This window comes from Notothenia rossii (assembly GCF_949606895.1).
Source record: "Notothenia rossii genome assembly, chromosome: 11".
In the NCBI taxonomy this organism is placed as follows: Eukaryota; Metazoa; Chordata; class Actinopteri; order Perciformes; family Nototheniidae; genus Notothenia; species Notothenia rossii.
The window spans coordinates 11,940,114-11,958,198 of NC_136910.1; the positions used below are offsets into that span (position 1 = coordinate 11,940,114).

General features: G+C 39.8%; 2 protein-coding genes across 6 annotated transcripts; both read left to right on the forward strand.

Annotated features, from left to right (window-relative positions):
- Positions 1-1,697: 1,697 nt before the first annotated feature.
- On the forward strand, positions 1,698-9,232 carry LOC307023702 (gap junction gamma-1 protein-like). Of its 4 annotated transcripts, XM_079657169.1 has the most exons (4): positions 1,698-2,249; positions 2,797-2,833; positions 3,014-3,079; positions 7,071-9,232. In XM_079657169.1, exon 4 carries the CDS (start codon positions 7,124-7,126, stop codon positions 8,483-8,485), a length of 1,362 nt encoding a protein of 453 aa, XP_079513295.1. In that variant the 5' UTR covers positions 1,698-2,249; positions 2,797-2,833; positions 3,014-3,079; positions 7,071-7,123; the 3' UTR covers positions 8,486-9,232. The 4 variants fall into 4 exon arrangements, with proteins under 4 accessions (XP_079513295.1, XP_079513294.1, XP_079513296.1 ...); XM_079657168.1 differs by lacking the exon at positions 2,797-2,833; XM_079657170.1 differs by lacking the exon at positions 2,797-2,833 and having other exon boundaries at positions 1,698-2,171.
- Positions 9,233-9,871: 639 nt separating this feature from the next.
- Positions 9,872-17,728, forward strand: dbf4b (DBF4B-CDC7 kinase regulatory subunit). 2 transcript variants are annotated; one of them, XM_079657165.1, is made up of 12 exons: positions 9,872-10,030; positions 10,639-10,842; positions 11,120-11,311; positions 12,083-12,133; positions 12,258-12,327; positions 12,550-12,614; positions 12,777-12,813; positions 12,926-12,971; positions 14,236-14,367; positions 14,479-14,611; positions 14,698-14,831; positions 15,353-17,728. In XM_079657165.1, exons 2-12 carry the CDS (start codon positions 10,693-10,695, stop codon positions 16,830-16,832), a joined length of 2,490 nt encoding a protein of 829 aa, XP_079513291.1. In that variant the 5' UTR covers positions 9,872-10,030; positions 10,639-10,692; the 3' UTR covers positions 16,833-17,728. The 2 variants fall into 2 exon arrangements, with proteins under 2 accessions (XP_079513291.1, XP_079513292.1); XM_079657166.1 differs by having other exon boundaries at positions 9,932-10,030; positions 10,642-10,842.
- The last annotated feature ends 357 nt before the right edge of the window (positions 17,729-18,085 follow it).

The window sequence follows — 18,085 nt, forward strand, 5'->3', positions numbered from 1 at the left end:
GAGCAGGGGCCCTCCATGACAGAAAAAAGCTGGTTGGCTACATAAGGAGTTAGAAGGAAGAAGGAAGTGTGGGTGAGCTGACGTTTCTCATCCTCTTGAGATGGAGAGTGGAGATAAAACTAAGATTCTTTCACTTGAAGGTCATCAGCCACAAAAGGAACAATGCTTGTCCTTGTCTGCATGTCCTTTGAGCAGGTTAAATATCATAAAATAAACCTCCCTGCATTGGGAAGAGCTTTTTTGTATCCGTGAGTTATCTGCTGCAGCTGCAGCGATCGAGGGGAACGGAACAAAGGCCATGCTTTGATGGAAATAATCATTTATCTTGTGAGGCAATGCAGAGGAAACAAATCATTTGGGCAAAAGTGTTCCATGTTGTTATTAAAGGTGTACTAAATGTAGTTTCCCACCAACATAAAGTTATGGTACTTCTGTGAGACAGAAGTAGAATCTGAATTAGCATAAGTCAAGACTTCCTGACTTTGACCTTTTTTTCCATTTCCCGTGTCACGTAGTCACAGCTGTGAAGGGGGTTCCCACAGTCAACCAACATTTTTTCCACATTTACGAGGGGGTCTTATAGCATGACACACCATTTAATCCACCACAGAGATCACATAAAAAAGATTATCATAATATAACGATACATTTATATTTTCCCTGAACTGATATTCATTTATACTTCAGACCTTCTCTTTTGCTGACACCCATAAGGTCAATATGGTTCAAAAAATATACCATGATTCCCACAATGCAACTGTATAGCATCGTTTTAATCCTTTAAAGTCCCCATATCTTTAAACATTTTCATATCATCTGGGTTATTTGTTGGGCTCCCAGCCGATCTACAGATGACATTATACAGCTGTGAGGGGTGTTTTCCGTGGTGAGTAAACTGACCTTTATGTGTGAAATTCATGGAGAGCCACTTAAAGCTTGTTGAGGAATTGATAGCAGAAGGGATGAAAGCTAAAGATTTCTATCCAAAGCCTGATGGAAGAAGATGAAACAAATTGTCTGTGTCTGTTCAGCCTCAGGCTGCGTCTGAGGACAACAATGTGGTTAATATATGTGTTGTCTGAAATCTCTGGTCTGTGCCCTTTTCATAAAGCACTGAGTCCCTCTACGGTCTGTGAAGCCATACCTAGAAGGAACTGGAGGAAAACAGATGCCCTGCAATTAAACTTTAAAAAATAAATATGATTGTCATCATTATGTTTTACAACATATTTCACCTCTTTGTTTCATGGTGAGTGGACGACAAAGTCCTAATTTGTCCCAAGATAATTTTCCACTTGTCAATGATGACAGATAGATGAAGATGATGAAGGCAAAAGGTCATAACCTCTGGAAAAATGTGGCTAAAGAATAATAGACTGCACAATGTTTTTACATAGTGGGAGAACTGGTATTTCCTGCACAATGGAGACTTCTTCAGCATTCAACTGCACGTTTAAAATGTGAGGCATATTCAATGATCCAGTAAGGAACTAGTGCCATTTAAATTAGGTTAAAGTTTGCATGTTTCGTACATGGCAGTTCTTAAAAAACTATAATTTGAATTCCCTTTGTGTCATTGCAGTAATGTAGCCAGAAATGGATGCATTTGCAAATGGAGAGAATGTAGTTTATCTCAACAAAATTCCATAATGAAAAATGCCTTGTGATTTTCTCTCTATCTCTCTATCTCTCTCTGTCACACACACACACACACACACACACACACACACACACACACACACACACACACACACACACACACACACACACACACACACACACACACACACACACACACACACACACACACACACACACACACACACACACACACATCCCCTCCTTGCCTTGCTCCAGCCCATTTGTCTTCCTCTTTTCTCACACAATCAAGCTTCCTCCCAGCCCAGTGAAGTCTCCGTCTTATATAGTCAATGTAATACTTGAATTTGTAAAAACTTCACTCTCTCAAAACTTTCAGTACATTTTCACGACAAAACGTCTATGTCGTAGTTTTTGCTGAAATTCGGCTATGAAGATTTTATTTCCCCTGCACAGAAGTACCGTTTCTTTCCGGTTGATTTCTGAAGTGGGAGCAGCTCTCTGACGGAGGGCAGCGGCGCCAAATGTGCGTGTGACAAGGTGAGGATGCTGGGTGGATTCACACACACCAGGTAGGACACTATGTCGGTCTCCTGTTACATCTAAAAGTGTGTTTGAGGAGAACTTACTAGAACGACGATAGGACAAAGGTAAGGCACTAGAAATGCGATGAGATTTGCCAGGTCAAGATGCATTTTTTGAATAAAAACAACCATGCTATGTTAGCTGATTTAGCTAGTTAATTAACGTTATGTTAACTGTTAACGTCATAATGTTTACTAGCAGGTTCGACAACGTAAGATTAACTTTGTCTATTGTGTTTCACAAGCTATTTAAGTTACTGTTACATGACCAACGTACCTGATAATCATCTATAGTCACTAATAAGCAAATACAACCTATTTTAGTTATTAAAGTCATAACAAAAAAACGACCCTCTGCAAATGTTTCCAGGGTCGTTCCTTACCGTTAGCCTGACGTTGCTTGCCTTAAAAATACGTCATGGGACTTCCAGTTGTGAATTTGATTTGGTGTAAGGAGTGCAGACAACTTTTAATTTCAATGACTATACATAAATGCTATTTATGTTATTAACCTAGTTGTTAAGACAATTATATGTCGTAAGAAAAGTAAAAAAAAACACCATCACAATGTCCTGTAATCTCTACTGAAAAATCTGTGCAATCTTCTTCACAGATTATTAACTTTTCATCAATGTATTAAAAAGCACAAAGTAAGTAATCAGAAGAACATTAAAAAAAAACATGAAATGCATTTTAGATTTTCAACTTAAGTAAAAGCTTTTCCAACAGAGATATTGAAATACATGAACCATTGGATATTGCCATGTCAACAAAAAAAAATACTTTCATAAATAACACCTGTGTATTTGTTACGTCTTTTTACCTTGCAGGTACATGGGGTTTGATATATCTCGGAATTCTGGCTTAAGAGCACAGGAAGGATCAAACAAAAAGAGGTAACATGATTTATGGCCGTGTGCAAAAATATTAAGAAGGATGAATACATTTCATTACACCCTGTGCTTTAATCACATATAAGCATATTTAGTTTTTGTATTAGTTTGAGTAGTTAAGAAGTAGAGAAGTAGCAGTACTAGTGCTGGTTGTTGTAAAATAAGGGATAGTAGTAAATGACTTGGTGAAATGACTTATTGTAAGTCGCTTTGGATAAAAGTGTCAGCTAAATGCAATGTAATGTAATGTAATGTTAAGATAAACACTAAAAACCTCTGGTTGTCTATGATATTTCAAATCAAAGATACCTGAAAACTAAAGGCTTATTTTTAAGAGGAATCCCCAAATACATCGAACATAATGTGTTTAGTTCCATAGCAAAAGGTGGTGAATTCTGATGGTAAAAGAAAGTATGCTTCTCTCTCAAAATAGTATTTTCATTCATGACCTGAGCACAGAGCAACATAACCAAATATGCCTTTGTACAAGGCAATAGTTCCCCTGTTCTTGTTGTAATACTGGTTCCTTTGAACTTGATCATAGATCTATGGAAGCTAGCGTAGTTTGCATCGGCTCTTTCTACATCACAAATTAGCTGGTTACGCCAGAGGCTTGTGTCTTGATCAAGTTCTGTTGTGAATACATACACGACTTCCTTGTGTGATTTGACATGTGGTTTGACGGCTCAGAGTCACATCATACCCTGTGGCATCCATTACAGTGATTGGAGATGAGTTTGGTGATTACACTTGAAGTCATTCACATAGCATTTCCTCGGGAGTCGGGACGGAAAGTTCGTTTGTATGAGTAATTTCCTTCTTGTTATTGTGATTGCTCTCAGTTCTACTAGTTATAACCACACGATTTCATTTAGTTCCATTGTCTTTATCTGCACTAAATGTCCAACGAGGGAGTTGTAGCAAACTTATAATTAGCCACGCTTTGATTTATGGACAGGAAGTCCTGTCTCGGGGCATCTTTAACACACAGACATTGCTTTTCCCGTCAGTTTTCTAGTGTTTGGTATGTTGCTAATGAACAAAACAAACACCCCAAAAATATACTGTACCTTTAAAAAAGAAATGCATTGTCAGCAAGCTACAACATTTTTACAGTCGCCTTTCAAGTTAATAGCGGCTGAGTGTTTCTCAGTCAAAAGATAGATTTTGGGTAGAGCATCACTTTAACTGCGCTGAAGGGAACCACAAACCTTCACATTCACAGCTTGAAGCCTTCTTAGATAGGCATGTACAAGGCTGGCTGCTCTTTAAAGTAAAACTCCACAAATAATCTTTTTAACTGCCGCTGTTGGAAACTGGAGGCTGTTGGTCTGGCGCTGGAAGACATCTGGGAAAAATGCAATGTATCACCTTCAGGGATTCGTTGTGGCGCTTCTAGCAACTTGGGCGGTTGAGCTGGTGATACTTATTGAGTCTAGGCAGGTGTTTTGCAACAAACAATTCGACTTCATTTGCCATTCAAATATATTTGTTGGCCATTTTCTAGTTAACTTAACGATAGATTTGGGGGTTCCCATTGATTCTTGTTCAAATAAATGTGTTAATAGCAGTCTCTAGTTTAATGCATGTTTTAAAAGAGAGTTTAGAGTGTGTTTATCATCGAAATCCGTTCATCAATTTTCATCTTATTTTATTTGTCTGTGTCTGTTTGGAGGTTTTGGTGTAACATTGTATTCTCTTATCACCTCAAATTCTTGATATTATGACCTAAATTTGCTTTCTTGCCATCCACAAGATTTGTGTTGGAGTGTTGTTGATAACTGTTCTACCGGGCCTCCAAATAGCACATTACACAACACGGCCAGATGTGCAGTTTTAGAGCGCATGTGACTCTTAATGAGACAGTCGAGACTTTTTTCTTTCCGGAGTGAGAAATGAGAAAGCATGGTAACAGCAGCTGGACCTGCTTTAATAGGAGTTGTTTGTATAAAATAGAAATAAAACCAAATCAAATGTCATACTGATTAATGCGACAGGGAGTCAGTGTGCCTATTATAAATAAAAATGTCAGACCTGTTTATACACCTGTTTATACGAGTATAAATACATTTCAAATAATTAATTGGGGTTTCTAGGGTTTTTGAATACAGAAAAAGAAAGTAAAATGAAAAACAACTTTTTAAATAATTGACACAATTTACAATATGTTATCAGAAGATATTAATATCATTATTGATTATATATTTTATTTATTAAATTGTTGTTGAGTCTAAAGATATTTGTGGAAAATATTCAAATATCTTGTCTCTTCAGACCAACAGCCTGTAATAACAATGTAGAGCTGCCACTAATGACCAATTATCTAGCCATTCAACCCTTATTATATGGAATGTATAATGTAGCAGGCAACTTCATGGCTTTATGAGTGTAGTTAGCTGCTACAAGGAGAAAAGATGGAAAGAAACATGCCTACGTTTACTTCATTTACTACGTCAATAATGCCAACTAGTTGCGGCAGCCCTTAAAAATGTCTGTTATTTAATATATAGTGATTTCAAACTTGTGAAACTAGAAGGTCCCTTGGTGAGTGCAAGGTATGTATTAACCATGTATTAGTCCATGTATTAACATCATGATATGGATCCGCTCCAAAATGTGGCGACCCATGCTTCACACTTGTACCAAGTTTTATAAAACAAATGAAGCAATTTACAAACCAAACACTAAACGTAAACTCCTTGACGGATCCAAACGGCCAGCTAATTAGAAGAATAACTTTTGGATTGAAATTGTAAACACTGCAAAAAAGTATCTTGCCAAACAACATGATAACATAATTGACTTCAGTTCATAAAGTGACAGCCTCTCAACAACCGCAAGGCTGTTTCTTATCAGCGGACCTTGTTTGCCTCAGTGTCTGCCTCCTGTTGGTAGATTAATGTCAAGAGCATGTTATAATAGGCAACCATGGAGGAGCCTTGATAGTTGGAATATAAACTACCCTCTTACAAACCCTCTGAACTTAAACACATCACACATGCAGACGTGGTCTGTCCCGCAGAAGTCTGACCCTTTTAGATTTCCTCTCACATGAGTAACTTGTCGAGATGTTGGTTGCTTATGTTTTGGGCAGATGGATGTCTGCAGGTAAAACTGAGATAGTTTAGGGTTAGGTACAGTGTGAGGTGGTTTGGATTAGACAAGGACAAATATTTCATTTAAATTTAACTGAAAGGAAAGTATACTCGATATACTATTTTAAATGAGCTGTTAGGCATGTGTGTGTGTGTGTGCTGCTTCATTGCTATCTGTTAGCCAGCCATCTAGTTTACAACTCTTTGCTTGTCATGTCTAGCTAATTTCAGCACAAATAAACATTTAAACAAGGAGCTGAGCCAGTTTTGAAGCTAGTATTTCATATTGTTTTTGTGTTCAATTCATTAATTATAACCTATTCGTCTGCAGTATCTGGGAAAAACAATGTGAGTTAGAACTTTTTATTTTTTTAAACAGCTTAAACTATTATCATAAAATGTTTTATATATATTCACAGTAATTCAGGTCATATTTTTAAATTGCACAAATAATGCAGTCAGTACTTGATATTAATTATACTTTGAAGTAATTTAGCTATTTCCTCTCCAGGTTTTTAGTATTTCAGCAGTTGTCTTGTAGCACAAATTCAAGTTTTGAGTCAATGGAACATCTGGATGCACTAACAACCTCATGTAAGATGCCTATCAGGAGCGCTCAGTTAACAATAGCAATTATGGTTACACATTCCATTGTAGTCATTATTCTTCCCTTTGTGTACTATTGCCAAGGGGATGTTTAGACGTGAGCTGTGGGGCAAAGCTATTAAAAGCATCAAGGATTAACATGTTGTTATTTTAAATGTGCTGGTCTTTAGTTCTGGGCAGATCTTTAAACGGCAAAAAATATGGTCTAGATATGATTCAGTATTAATGTGTGCATTTTGCATACAGAGTTTTCTGCACGACACAGAGTTAAATCATCGATGTTCTCTCCACAGGGAAGTAAGCGGGGGTGTACGTTGCCTCTCTCTGTAGCTTCCTTTCCATTACCATGAGTTGGAGTTTCCTGACTCGCCTGCTGGAAGAAATCCACAACCATTCAACATTCGTGGGCAAGATCTGGCTCACAGTCCTGATAGTTTTCCGCATCGTGCTGACGGCCGTGGGTGGGGAGTCCATCTACTACGATGAGCAGAGCAAGTTTGTCTGCAACTCGGGCCAGCCGGGCTGCGAGAACGTCTGCTACGACGCCTTCGCTCCACTCTCACACGTCCGCTTCTGGGTGTTCCAAATCATCCTGGTGGCCACGCCTTCCCTCATGTACCTGGGCTACGCTGTCAACAAAATTGCCCGGGCAGAGGAGCAGTGCGAAAATGGGGGAGTGAGTGGATTGTCGCGGAGGAAGACCAAGAAGCCCTACCTTGCTGGCAGAAAGCAGCACAGGGGCACCGAAGAGGCCGAGGAGGACCAAGAGGAAGACCCCATGATCTACGAAATGGCCGAGGTTGAGAGTGACGGTGATGGAGCATCGAAAGGAGTCAGTGGTGATAAAAATGCAAAGGTCAAGGTGCGTCATGATGGCCGCCAGCGTATCAAAGAGGATGGACTGATGCGTATTTATGTGCTTCAGCTCTTGACGCGCTGCGTGCTGGAGGTGTTGTTCCTGTGTGGACAGTATGCCTTGTATGGATTTGCTGTTCCCGCCTCCTACGTGTGCTCTGACGACCCCTGCCCTCACAAAGTGGACTGCTTTGTATCCCGGCCCACTGAGAAAACTATCTTCCTCCTCATCATGTACACAGTCTCCCTGCTCTGCCTGGCACTCAATGTCTGGGAGATGCTTCACCTGGGCGTCGGTACCATCTGTGACATCGTGCGCTCTCACCGGGTGCGCCTCCCAGAGGAAGAGCTGTACGGGCTTACGCGTGAACAAGGAGCTCTTAATGAGGTACGACTGAGTGGAGACGATTACAGCAGCTACCCTTTTTCTTGGAACGCACCATCAGCTCCGCCTGGGTACAACATCGCCATCAAGCCTCTCCTGGTATCTACAGGGCACCACGACCAGCCACTTCCCATTACTGATCTCAATAATGCTAAGATGACAAGCAGGCAAAACCACGTGAACATTGCCCAAGAGGAGCGCCAGCAGTACACCAATAATGAAGAGAACCTGTGCAGAGGAGGGATGGGAGATGCTTCCAGAGTTCTTAAGGACATCCATCAGCCTCAGAACCAGCTGGAGGCCTACAGCCAGCCGCAGAGCCACACTAACAACCACAGCAAGCCTCACCGTGAGCGGAAACACAGACAGGCCTCCAAACACACCGCAAGCAAGTCAAACAGGGCCGGAGGCAGCAGCACCAGCAGTAGCAGCAAATATGGAGTCATAAAGGGCTCTGAGTGGATCTGAAATTCACACTACAGATTTGTGTTTTCGTTAATCTTAAAAATTCAAATCCTGATGCAGGAAGATGTTGGTGCTTTCTTTCATTCCCTGTGAATATGCAGAGGCTGCCATGCTGTAACCTAAGGTGCCTTAGTTAAACACAAAATGTCCTCATCACTATGGACTGAAAACAGTCCTACTGTCTATGTGAGTCTTTTTTTATTACCATCCAGGTTACACTTTAAAAAGTATTGTTTTTTTCTGAGTATGCAATATTATATGCACGTTTTAATTCATTGTTTTTCCGAGCCATGAAGATAAACAAGAGAGTATGTTTTCATGTAATCATTTTACAGTATTTCCATGAATTCTTTGAAGAGCCAAATGAAGTTCAGTAATGTTTTAAAAGTTTTTGAAATGTACCATTCAATGAAAATGTTTGGCAAAGTTTAATGATTTAACTGTTCAAACTGTTGTCATTGTCTTAGTGCCAAGCTGTTTTTTTGTTTGTTTCACCTTTATGCTTTAAAGGTTTTCTGCATCATTAGTGTTTAATTAACATAACAAACCATAAGCAGTGTATCTGGCCTGTTGTTCTTTTTCCCCGGCCTGGTATAATGCATTCGCTGTCATTAATAATTACCTTAATTTGCAGATTTTCAAATTGAAATGTCATTAAGGCTAGTCCTTTGCACTGTGCCAGTGTTTTGTGAAAATATATTTTTATGGTAAAAGAAGTGCATGGTTTGAATAAAGAATAGTTTTTTTTCATCTTGTCTTTGTTGTCAGAGTTGGTGTTAGGAAACTTATGACCATATAATATATATAATGTTTAAGTTTAATTTATCACATTATAGTCCACATTTTCCAATCACAATATATACTTCTAATTCATGTAAAACTGTTGGTTTACAGTTCAATCTATAACGATTTGAATTGCCAATGTAGGTTTAGATTTCTATATTTACAGACACATTGCCATCTGCTGGGCAGTAAGGGATAACAAATCATTCCCACTCATATATGACAATCTTTCTGATATTCAAGTTTCAAATTAGGAAAACCCTTTCTTGATTGGCTACATTGAATTATTCCCAAAACAAGTTTTAAAATAATAAGAAATAAAACGGTTAGTTATGTAGTTAAGTAGCTATGTGGCAACAATATGCTGACACTACATTCGTTGTGCTGCATTCAGGGTACTCACGTAAAACTCAAAATACAATCTTCGAATTTGACAAAGAATTATGTTGATGCTCCAGATAATGACTTATAAGCACATGCCTTATACAATAGACTAAATGTAAGTTATGTATAACTTCTTACTTAAATAAATAGCATTAATATTTCAACCGTTGAAAAATATAATAATGTCAGCCACCTTTCTGATGTCTGAAGCATAGACTGTCTGAAGCTAGTACGTGAAGGCAACCTTTTTCGAATGTGACGTCGACTTTACGTTCACGTCTCTGCCAGTGTTTTTAAAAAGCGGCGGTTGCTCATCGACCACCTTTTGTGAATAAGTAGGATTCATTTCTTTATTGTAGTATTCCAGGACAGTACAAAAACGTAAGTGTACTATGTTTTTGGCTATATTGGCCCTGACGACGAAGAAGCCACTTTAACAGACTTTTAAACCTCTTAACAAACTAGCAAAATGTTGTTTGGGGCCCAGGCGTTGTTGACGAAAGCTAAGCTAGCTAAGTTCAGCTAATGCTAGTTCAATACTGGGTGCACTGCTCTTTGGTATTGTAGTAACTACAATTTTATTCCAATGTATTGTAGTTGTGTAGTAATTATATGCTACATTGTTGTTTTTTGAAGAACCCTTTGTTGTGAAGTTTAAAAATATATTTTTTGAGCAAACTAACTAGTCCTAAAATATAAGGTTATGTCAATCTGACCATTAACAAAAACAAACTTTAAACTTTTAGACAGCCTTTCCTGCATGATTTTGATGATTTATTGATGAGCCACTTGCACCATGGAGACATTTATTTTAGTCTAGCAAATTATACTGCACTCAAAATTGTCAAAACAAAGTTATTAAACAATATCAGTACAATAGCTTTTTATATATGAGCTACCTGGCATCTTATTTTTTAGTTGCTCTCTTTCTAATGTGTATGCAGACTTATGACATGTATTTAACAGTGCTTTGTTTTTTTCTTTTTAAGTAGGATCCTGGTGTTTTTCTGTAAAGTTGTAAGCATCTCTACTGCACCAGGATCATGCAGCAACAACAGGCTGCAGAGGAGCGAGGCCTTCTCGGTTCACTGTGTCCTGGACAGAATAAGCTGCAGGGGAAGACCTTTTATCTGGACAGTTTGAAGAAACGCTCCACAACCCTGCTTTTGGAGGCTGTACCTCTTCTAGGAGGGGTAAGCATGTGTGAAGATTAAGTCAGTGTGGCCTGTGAATCTTAAGGGATGTAAATATTGTTAGTAGTGGTTTACATGCAGAATTAATTGTTGTTCTATATTAAAAAATGTTTTTGAAGTTACCAAATTGACTTAATACTAAGGCTGTTATCTTGGGTAAATTGTATAACTACATAGCCTCAAGTTAGGTTTTGAAAAAGGAAAGATAAAAGTCTGGTATAGATGTATTTTAGCTGAAACTAATGCTCAGTTCTGTGGGTTTTTTTTCCTTCTGAAGAAGATCGAGAGTTTTCTGCACAAGGATATAAGCTTTGTTGTGACTGGAAGCCAAGACGGCCCGAAGGAGCAGAAATCTACAGATATCAAAACAGAAGCAAACGGGAAGAGTGACGAAGCCCAGCATCCTATAATGCAGCGAGAGAGCATCCTCAGCAGAGAAAAACGCCGACCAGGAACTCCTAGACCGACGGTACAGAGCATCACTCACCCATGCATGCTTAAAACCTTTCAGATTTTACAAGCAATTGTGCCCTAAAACAATGCCACCACTGGCTTTGTAGAATGATGGTGCTGTTAATTATGAATACTATTTTCATGTCCTGCAAAAGCCATACCTAATATCACATGACCGAGAATCACCAGTTATCAGGTAATGCAAGGGTGTCAAACTCAATTTCATCACGGGCCACATTCGCATAAAGGTTGCATTCAAAGGGCCGGTTGTAACTATATAAATATATAATATATATATATAAAATACATTAATGTATTATATTACATAATTGCCTCTGAATTGCATTATTATCGGATTGGATAATAACTAATTAACTACGTCTGAAAGCAGAAGTCCAGGGCAAATAATTGCAAGTCTCTTCAGTGTGCATGTCACAAAACGAGATGCATTGTGGGACATGTAGTTTATGGACAACCTGCTTCTGTAAAGTGGCATGTAACCATATAATAAACTTTATATTATATTATATATTATATTCTTTGCAAGCTCTTGTGCGGGGCCACATAAAATGAAGTCGCGGGCCAGATTTGGCCCCCGGGCCTTGACTTTGAGACCCCTGAGGTAATGACTTGTAGAATGCCCTGATGCAAATACATATGACATTGTGAGACGTGTCAATTGTTATGTATATTTAGTATTTACACATTTTGAAAATGCTACATATAACCATTTAGATACATCGTTATAATCATTATTTTTGTATTAATGCTGTATTATTCTCATCAGGCTTGTGGCAGCCGTGGGAAGGCCCTGCTTGAAAAAGCCATTCGCAACAATGTAAGTGTCAGTGCAGCCAAAATGTGGTTTATCTTGCAGATCTGGGTGCTTTAATGTTTGTGGATATTGGGGATTTACTGACGACTGACATTATCTTGACTCCTCTGATGGTTCTGTCTTGTAGGAGCGACTACATGCGAGCAGTGTTTTGACGAATGCTCGATCATGGGGAGTGAAGATTGTGTATGTGGATGGTATCCTTTTGACTTATAACGTGATTGGATGCAAACTGCTATTAGAAATGTTGTGTTCACATTTGTGGTGCAGTGAACCTCTGCTCTCAGCAGATGGCACCATGTGAATGCTTTTGTTCTGTGCTACTGTGGTTTACTGATGCCAGCTGAAGAGTTCTGCATTTATATGTCACATTCTTTATCTAACAACAGTATACATATTATTCCTTAATGTTGTATCAGATGTCCTTTTTTATTTGAAACACTTGACACGAGAGAGCTTAGATGTTCCACACAGGAGGCCGGAGGTAAGATGTTGTACTGAATGCTTTTTTAAACTTCATTAGCTATCCAAATGCAGCTGTTTGTACATTCATACATTTCTAGCAAATAAATAATTTACGAAGGAAAAAGTAACGCCAGCATTAGTTCTCTAATTAATGAGTTTTATTTTGTATTTTTTCTTAAAGCTAAAGGCCAAACACCAAGCTGCTCAAGTTGTCAAAGGTAAGTTTATGGATGAGCTGCTCATATATTTGTTTCACAACAATACTGTCTCTCTGTGGGTATTTGTGCTCATTTAATTCATCTGTTTATCTCCACTTTGCCTTGTCTACAGCTGTGCCTTTGAGGTCATCCTTTGTTAAAATTGAAGATTCAAGCAGGTGAGTTTCATCTCTAATTTTCTGTAGTTTTTTTATGTCTATGTTTACACAAAATTATACTTTTTAATAAACGATTATTGGTAATGTGAATATGACTAAATGGGTAGAGGCAAATAATAGAAAAGCTGGAACATTTGAATACATTTAGAAGTTGGTCATCTCTTTCCTGTAATGAAGCCTTTAAAACCAGCTAAAGACAATTACTATCGTATTACAACATCCAAAATATAAGACGGGTAGGCGTGTGGCGCATTGGGTAGGGCGTTGGTGTTCGGGTGGGGTCACAGGTTCAAACCCCACTGGAGTCAGCATGTCGTTGTGTCCCTGGGCAAGACACTTCACCCCAAATTGCCCACAGTATTGAGTATGTAGTCGCTTTGGATAAAAGCGTCTAACATGTAATAAGACCATATCCATTCTCATATCTTGATATTGATGTTATTCTGATACATGGTCCAGCCCTACTGTATTTCAGAAGGAAGCTGATGACTCAGGTGATTTTTCTTGGCTGGTCCATCACCACCCATTCATTGGTCTCACAAACTCATAGTTATAGCTACTTTAATCCTGTGTCCAATACCAGGTAATAAAGAAACGCATGAGGAAATAACGTATTTTGGCCTGCGCAGGTTCATGTAATAGCTGTTCAGTATCAGATTAGACCCTTTTTTGCATGAGAGGGAAACTACAATGAGTTGCAGTGAACTTTCCCCATATTACTGCCCTTCCTATCCCCCACTGGGCATTGGTTGTGGAGGTTTGCATTTCAGCCCAGGCGATTTTGTTAATTGAACCTGTTGAGGTGTCCCATCGTGTAATGTGACAAGCCCCCCCTGTGATACCGCTCTCCAGGAGCCCAGAGCTCAAGGGGTTGGATTTCCATTTGATGACCCTTGCAAGCTCCACTGCCCCATCCTGAAGGAGATCTCTGTGTGTCAACAGGTCTTTTCACTTGCCATCCCAATTTAGTTAAGTGAAGTGCTCTGGCTAATGTGTGTAGAAGAACCCATGACATCTGAAACATTTCAGTATTAGATTATAGATAGATAGATAGATAGATAGATATATTTATATACTCATAAGTCTACCTGGGGTTGATCATAGTGTGTGGATTACAATATTTTCAATTTGAAAATATTATGTTGATGATACAAATATTGTATCATTGTTCAACCTCCATCCGGATATAATTGAATTTTGGTAAAACCTTTTATTTGATTTACATTTTGTGTATTGAATTATATTGTTTTTGTTTTCTATCCAGGAAATACAAACCCTTTCTTTTGCAAAATATGACCTTGCCTACTCTGCGCTACTCGGGCCGATTTAGTCCCTTTGAAATTCCTCCTCCTCCTCGGTTGGAAAAGCCGGCAGAGAAAGACGAAGATAAAGCAAGGTTTGTTTAACTGCAGTTATTGAAGTGATCTAAACCTAGGCTTTGCTAACAAACTTTTTTTAAAAGTCTATCTTGAACAACTCATCCTAACTATTGTTCTTTATAAATCAGGGAGAAGATAACAATTGAGAGCAGCATCCAGGACAAGTCTCAAACCCCACTCAGCTGTAACCCTCTGCAGCCCCCCAAAAAGAACGTGTCTTACTGTGAATGCTGTCATCAACCCTTCCATAATCTGGAAGAGGTAAAACTCTTAAACAATTACTTTTCTTTGCCTTGCATTGTTTTGATGATATAATTGTGACCGGTTGTCTTTGTTGGCCATTGCAGCACATTCAGTATGAACAGCACCGTGCGTTTGCGCTGGACGCCTCAAACTACAGTGTGGTGGACCAACTGGTGGCTGAAATGCTTCCAGGATTCAACACCGATCCAGATCCACAGTCACAGGAACAACTGGACCGGTGAGTTTTGATTTTCACCCAGCTAGAGTTGCATTGATAAGTTGATCTTCAACAATGTTGATAATCAATTACATTTCCCAATAAATAAAAAATGGAATGCATAAATTGCAGAACATTCTATAATCAGCCTCTGAAATATGAATATTTCCTGCTTTTCTCTGTTTTTATATCATATTAAACAGAGTACCTTCTGTTTTGAACTGAAAAACCAGACAGCACCTTGGATTTATAAGTATTCTCTGACATTTATTCGATGACCCGTTCCAATGAGCCAATCAAATGACTCAATCCAATGGGCCAATTAAACGACTTCATCCTTTTTTTATAAAAAAATAATCTAATCGTGATGAAAATAAGTGAATTGCTACTGACAATAATTTAGTTAAATCATTATTGGAGCCTTACACCAGCAGTTTATAATTTGTTGTGCAATTATTGTCATTTTTCTTTTTTCCACGGGTCAAAAATTGGGTTTTCTGAATTAAGAGTTTTCATTTTAAGATTCTCTGTCCTCCTCCTAGACCACCGACTCCTTTGCCTTTCTGTGAGCTGGAGCCTCTCACTGATGCTGAGGCGGAGCATGCTGTGCAGTCCCTGCAGAGAGGTTCACCTTCCAACATTCACCTCTCCAGCCCGACTAGGGGTCCTCCGTCCAGCTCATCACCAGGAGTTCAACTTACCATCCCAACTCCACCAGCCGCTCCACCTGCTGACATCCAGCCTTTCACTACCAACACCGACCTCCAACCTATTGTCAGCCCTCCTCGCACTTCAAGTCCAGCCATGCCTGTTTTGGATGTAGAACCACAATACTACTACTCAGCCAACCAGCTGCTTGATATTCAAGATCTCTCCCCCTGCCCCTCCCCCGACCCTTACTCCCTGCCTCCGGTCCTCAGTCCTCAAGTGCTTTATCCTTATTACATAATGGAGCCGTACTGCCTGTACTCAGACCCTCCTGTCCTCAGTCCTCAAATGTACGCTGCAGAGGAGACTGTGGAAGGACGCACTTGTGAAATGGACACTGCAGAAAGTGTGTCTCACTCTGTCCCAGATCTTACCCGACTTTTTCCTTCTGTGTCTCTGACCGATGCAGAAGTAGTAAAGGAATCAAACCAAGAAAGCTTTTTAGGTCAAATCACTTGTTCCACAAATGGTTTAAAGTTGCCGGCTACGCTGTTGTCACGCAGATCCCGCTCCCTCCCTCGACACCAGTCAGTGACAGCACCGAACCCCAAAAAGCGCTGTAGATCCGCCAGCCCCGAACACAGCCGGAGCAAAAAAAGGAGGATTACAGCAGATTTTGGCTACAGTGGTAGCTGGACTAAAGAAGGGCAGACAGCTGCCAAACCAGAAAGTGACACTATGCCAAAACATCAGCACTCATCGTTATTCGATTCAAAGTTCTTTTGCCAGGCAATACAGCCCTGTCCTGCGCAAGATGTTTCGCCAACATGCACTGAGGAATCGCTTGACTCTAAACAGATTTTTACCTCATTTTGTGTTCCTACTGTACTAAACTTCTCACAAACACCAAATCAAATGGAAATGTTATCTACTTCTGCTGCTGTTCAACTATCACAGCCACTCTCCTCAAAGACTTGTTATCCTCCACTTCAGTTCCCCAATGATCAATCTCCCAGTGCATTATCCAGTCTAGACTGTCAGCGTTCACTTTCCCACTCGGTGTGCATCGAGTCATCCCTCATCCCAGACTTTAACAGGCTCTCTTCGTCATCATCGGGCTCTGACTGGGACTGTGGCCTGCTGTCCCGCTTCGGAGCGACCTCTGCTGGTCCTCTGTCGCCCGCTGAGCAGAGCTGCGAGCTGAACCAGGAGCTCCTCCAGATGCCGTGCGCCTGGATGCGCGACACCAGCTATGAGTCACATCTGCACAACGTCCTCCAGCCGCCAAACCCGGCCGGATCGCTGTGCGGGGAAGAAATGGACCCATCAGCTTTTTCTAGGACTTTGGTGCAGATTGTTGAAGTTCAGCACTAATGGCTATTATCTTAGTCAATTTAAAGAACCGGAAGAATCTCTAACAGGAAACTTAAAGGCTCCAGACTTTGCAGCTGCGTATCCCACTGCAAGAAACAATGGGCCACACTTAAGCTCATCCAAATAAGTCAATAAAACTGAATACATATTTGAAACTTAGTGCAAACTAAAAAGTAATATTTAGGTGTTTCTGCAGATGTTGATTTTTATTTATTTATTTCGTAGATTTTACTTTAGTAAATCACGCGGCTTCCCGTGAATTTGAAGAGCATCCATTATAATTTCTCCTGTCAACCCTTTATCCTCTCCGTGCACAGAAGTCTAAGCAATATTCTGTATGTGGTGCTGACTCAGTCTTTCAGCAGCTATGTCCGGGAACGCATGGTGGTATTGAGAACTTAATGAGGCTTTTCTGAAAGGGGCATTACTCAATTATTGTAAGTGCTGCGTCTGGATCAGATCCCACTCACGCCGGCGTTGATGAAGCATTCGTAGAGTGGAGGACTCGCACAACCCGTGAGACAAAAATCTGTCTGATTAATGTTGAAATTGCTCTTTCCTTGTGAAGGTCGGCCAAAGGACTGACTTTGTCAAGGAGAGCGGTGGCTGCACAGTGTTGTGCTGCAGCCGCTACAGGCAGGTTTATTGTCTTAACTTGTCAAGTGTAAGGTCACCTACCATTAAAGACTCGTCATTGCTCTTAACAAATCAAACGACAAGTTAATAGTCAATACCCCATTTTCAAAGATCACACCTTCTGAATACGCTGCATGGTTATTTAAAAGTTGTCTGACAAAGACACACAAGGTTTCAGTTTATGGATGACAAGCAGTTATCTTAATAACTTGTGATGTAAATTATTGTTCAGTGTTTGAAAATAAATGATTTTACCATAAGCATGTTGTGCTTGCGAAGTTGTTGCTCAATTAAAACAAAGTTTAGGAATGTTGGTATGTTGAGGGTGTTTTTCCGTTAAATGCTGACTCAGGAGAGCTAAAGGAGAGCATAATCGGGAGGGAGGGAAGAGAGAGGGAAGGACAACAGGCGGTCAGTGTGTCCTGTTTCGACTCACCGTATTATGTATTTTTGTATCCCAATCATGTTGTGACCCTTACATTTGATCCTGGGACACTATATTTAGATCTAGACCACTTAAGTTTGGCATTCAACAAAAGTAATGTTCTCTGGCTGGTAAGGCTGAAGGTCTTACATATATTTGAAAAATAGCACAATTAAGGGAAAGGTAATGATCA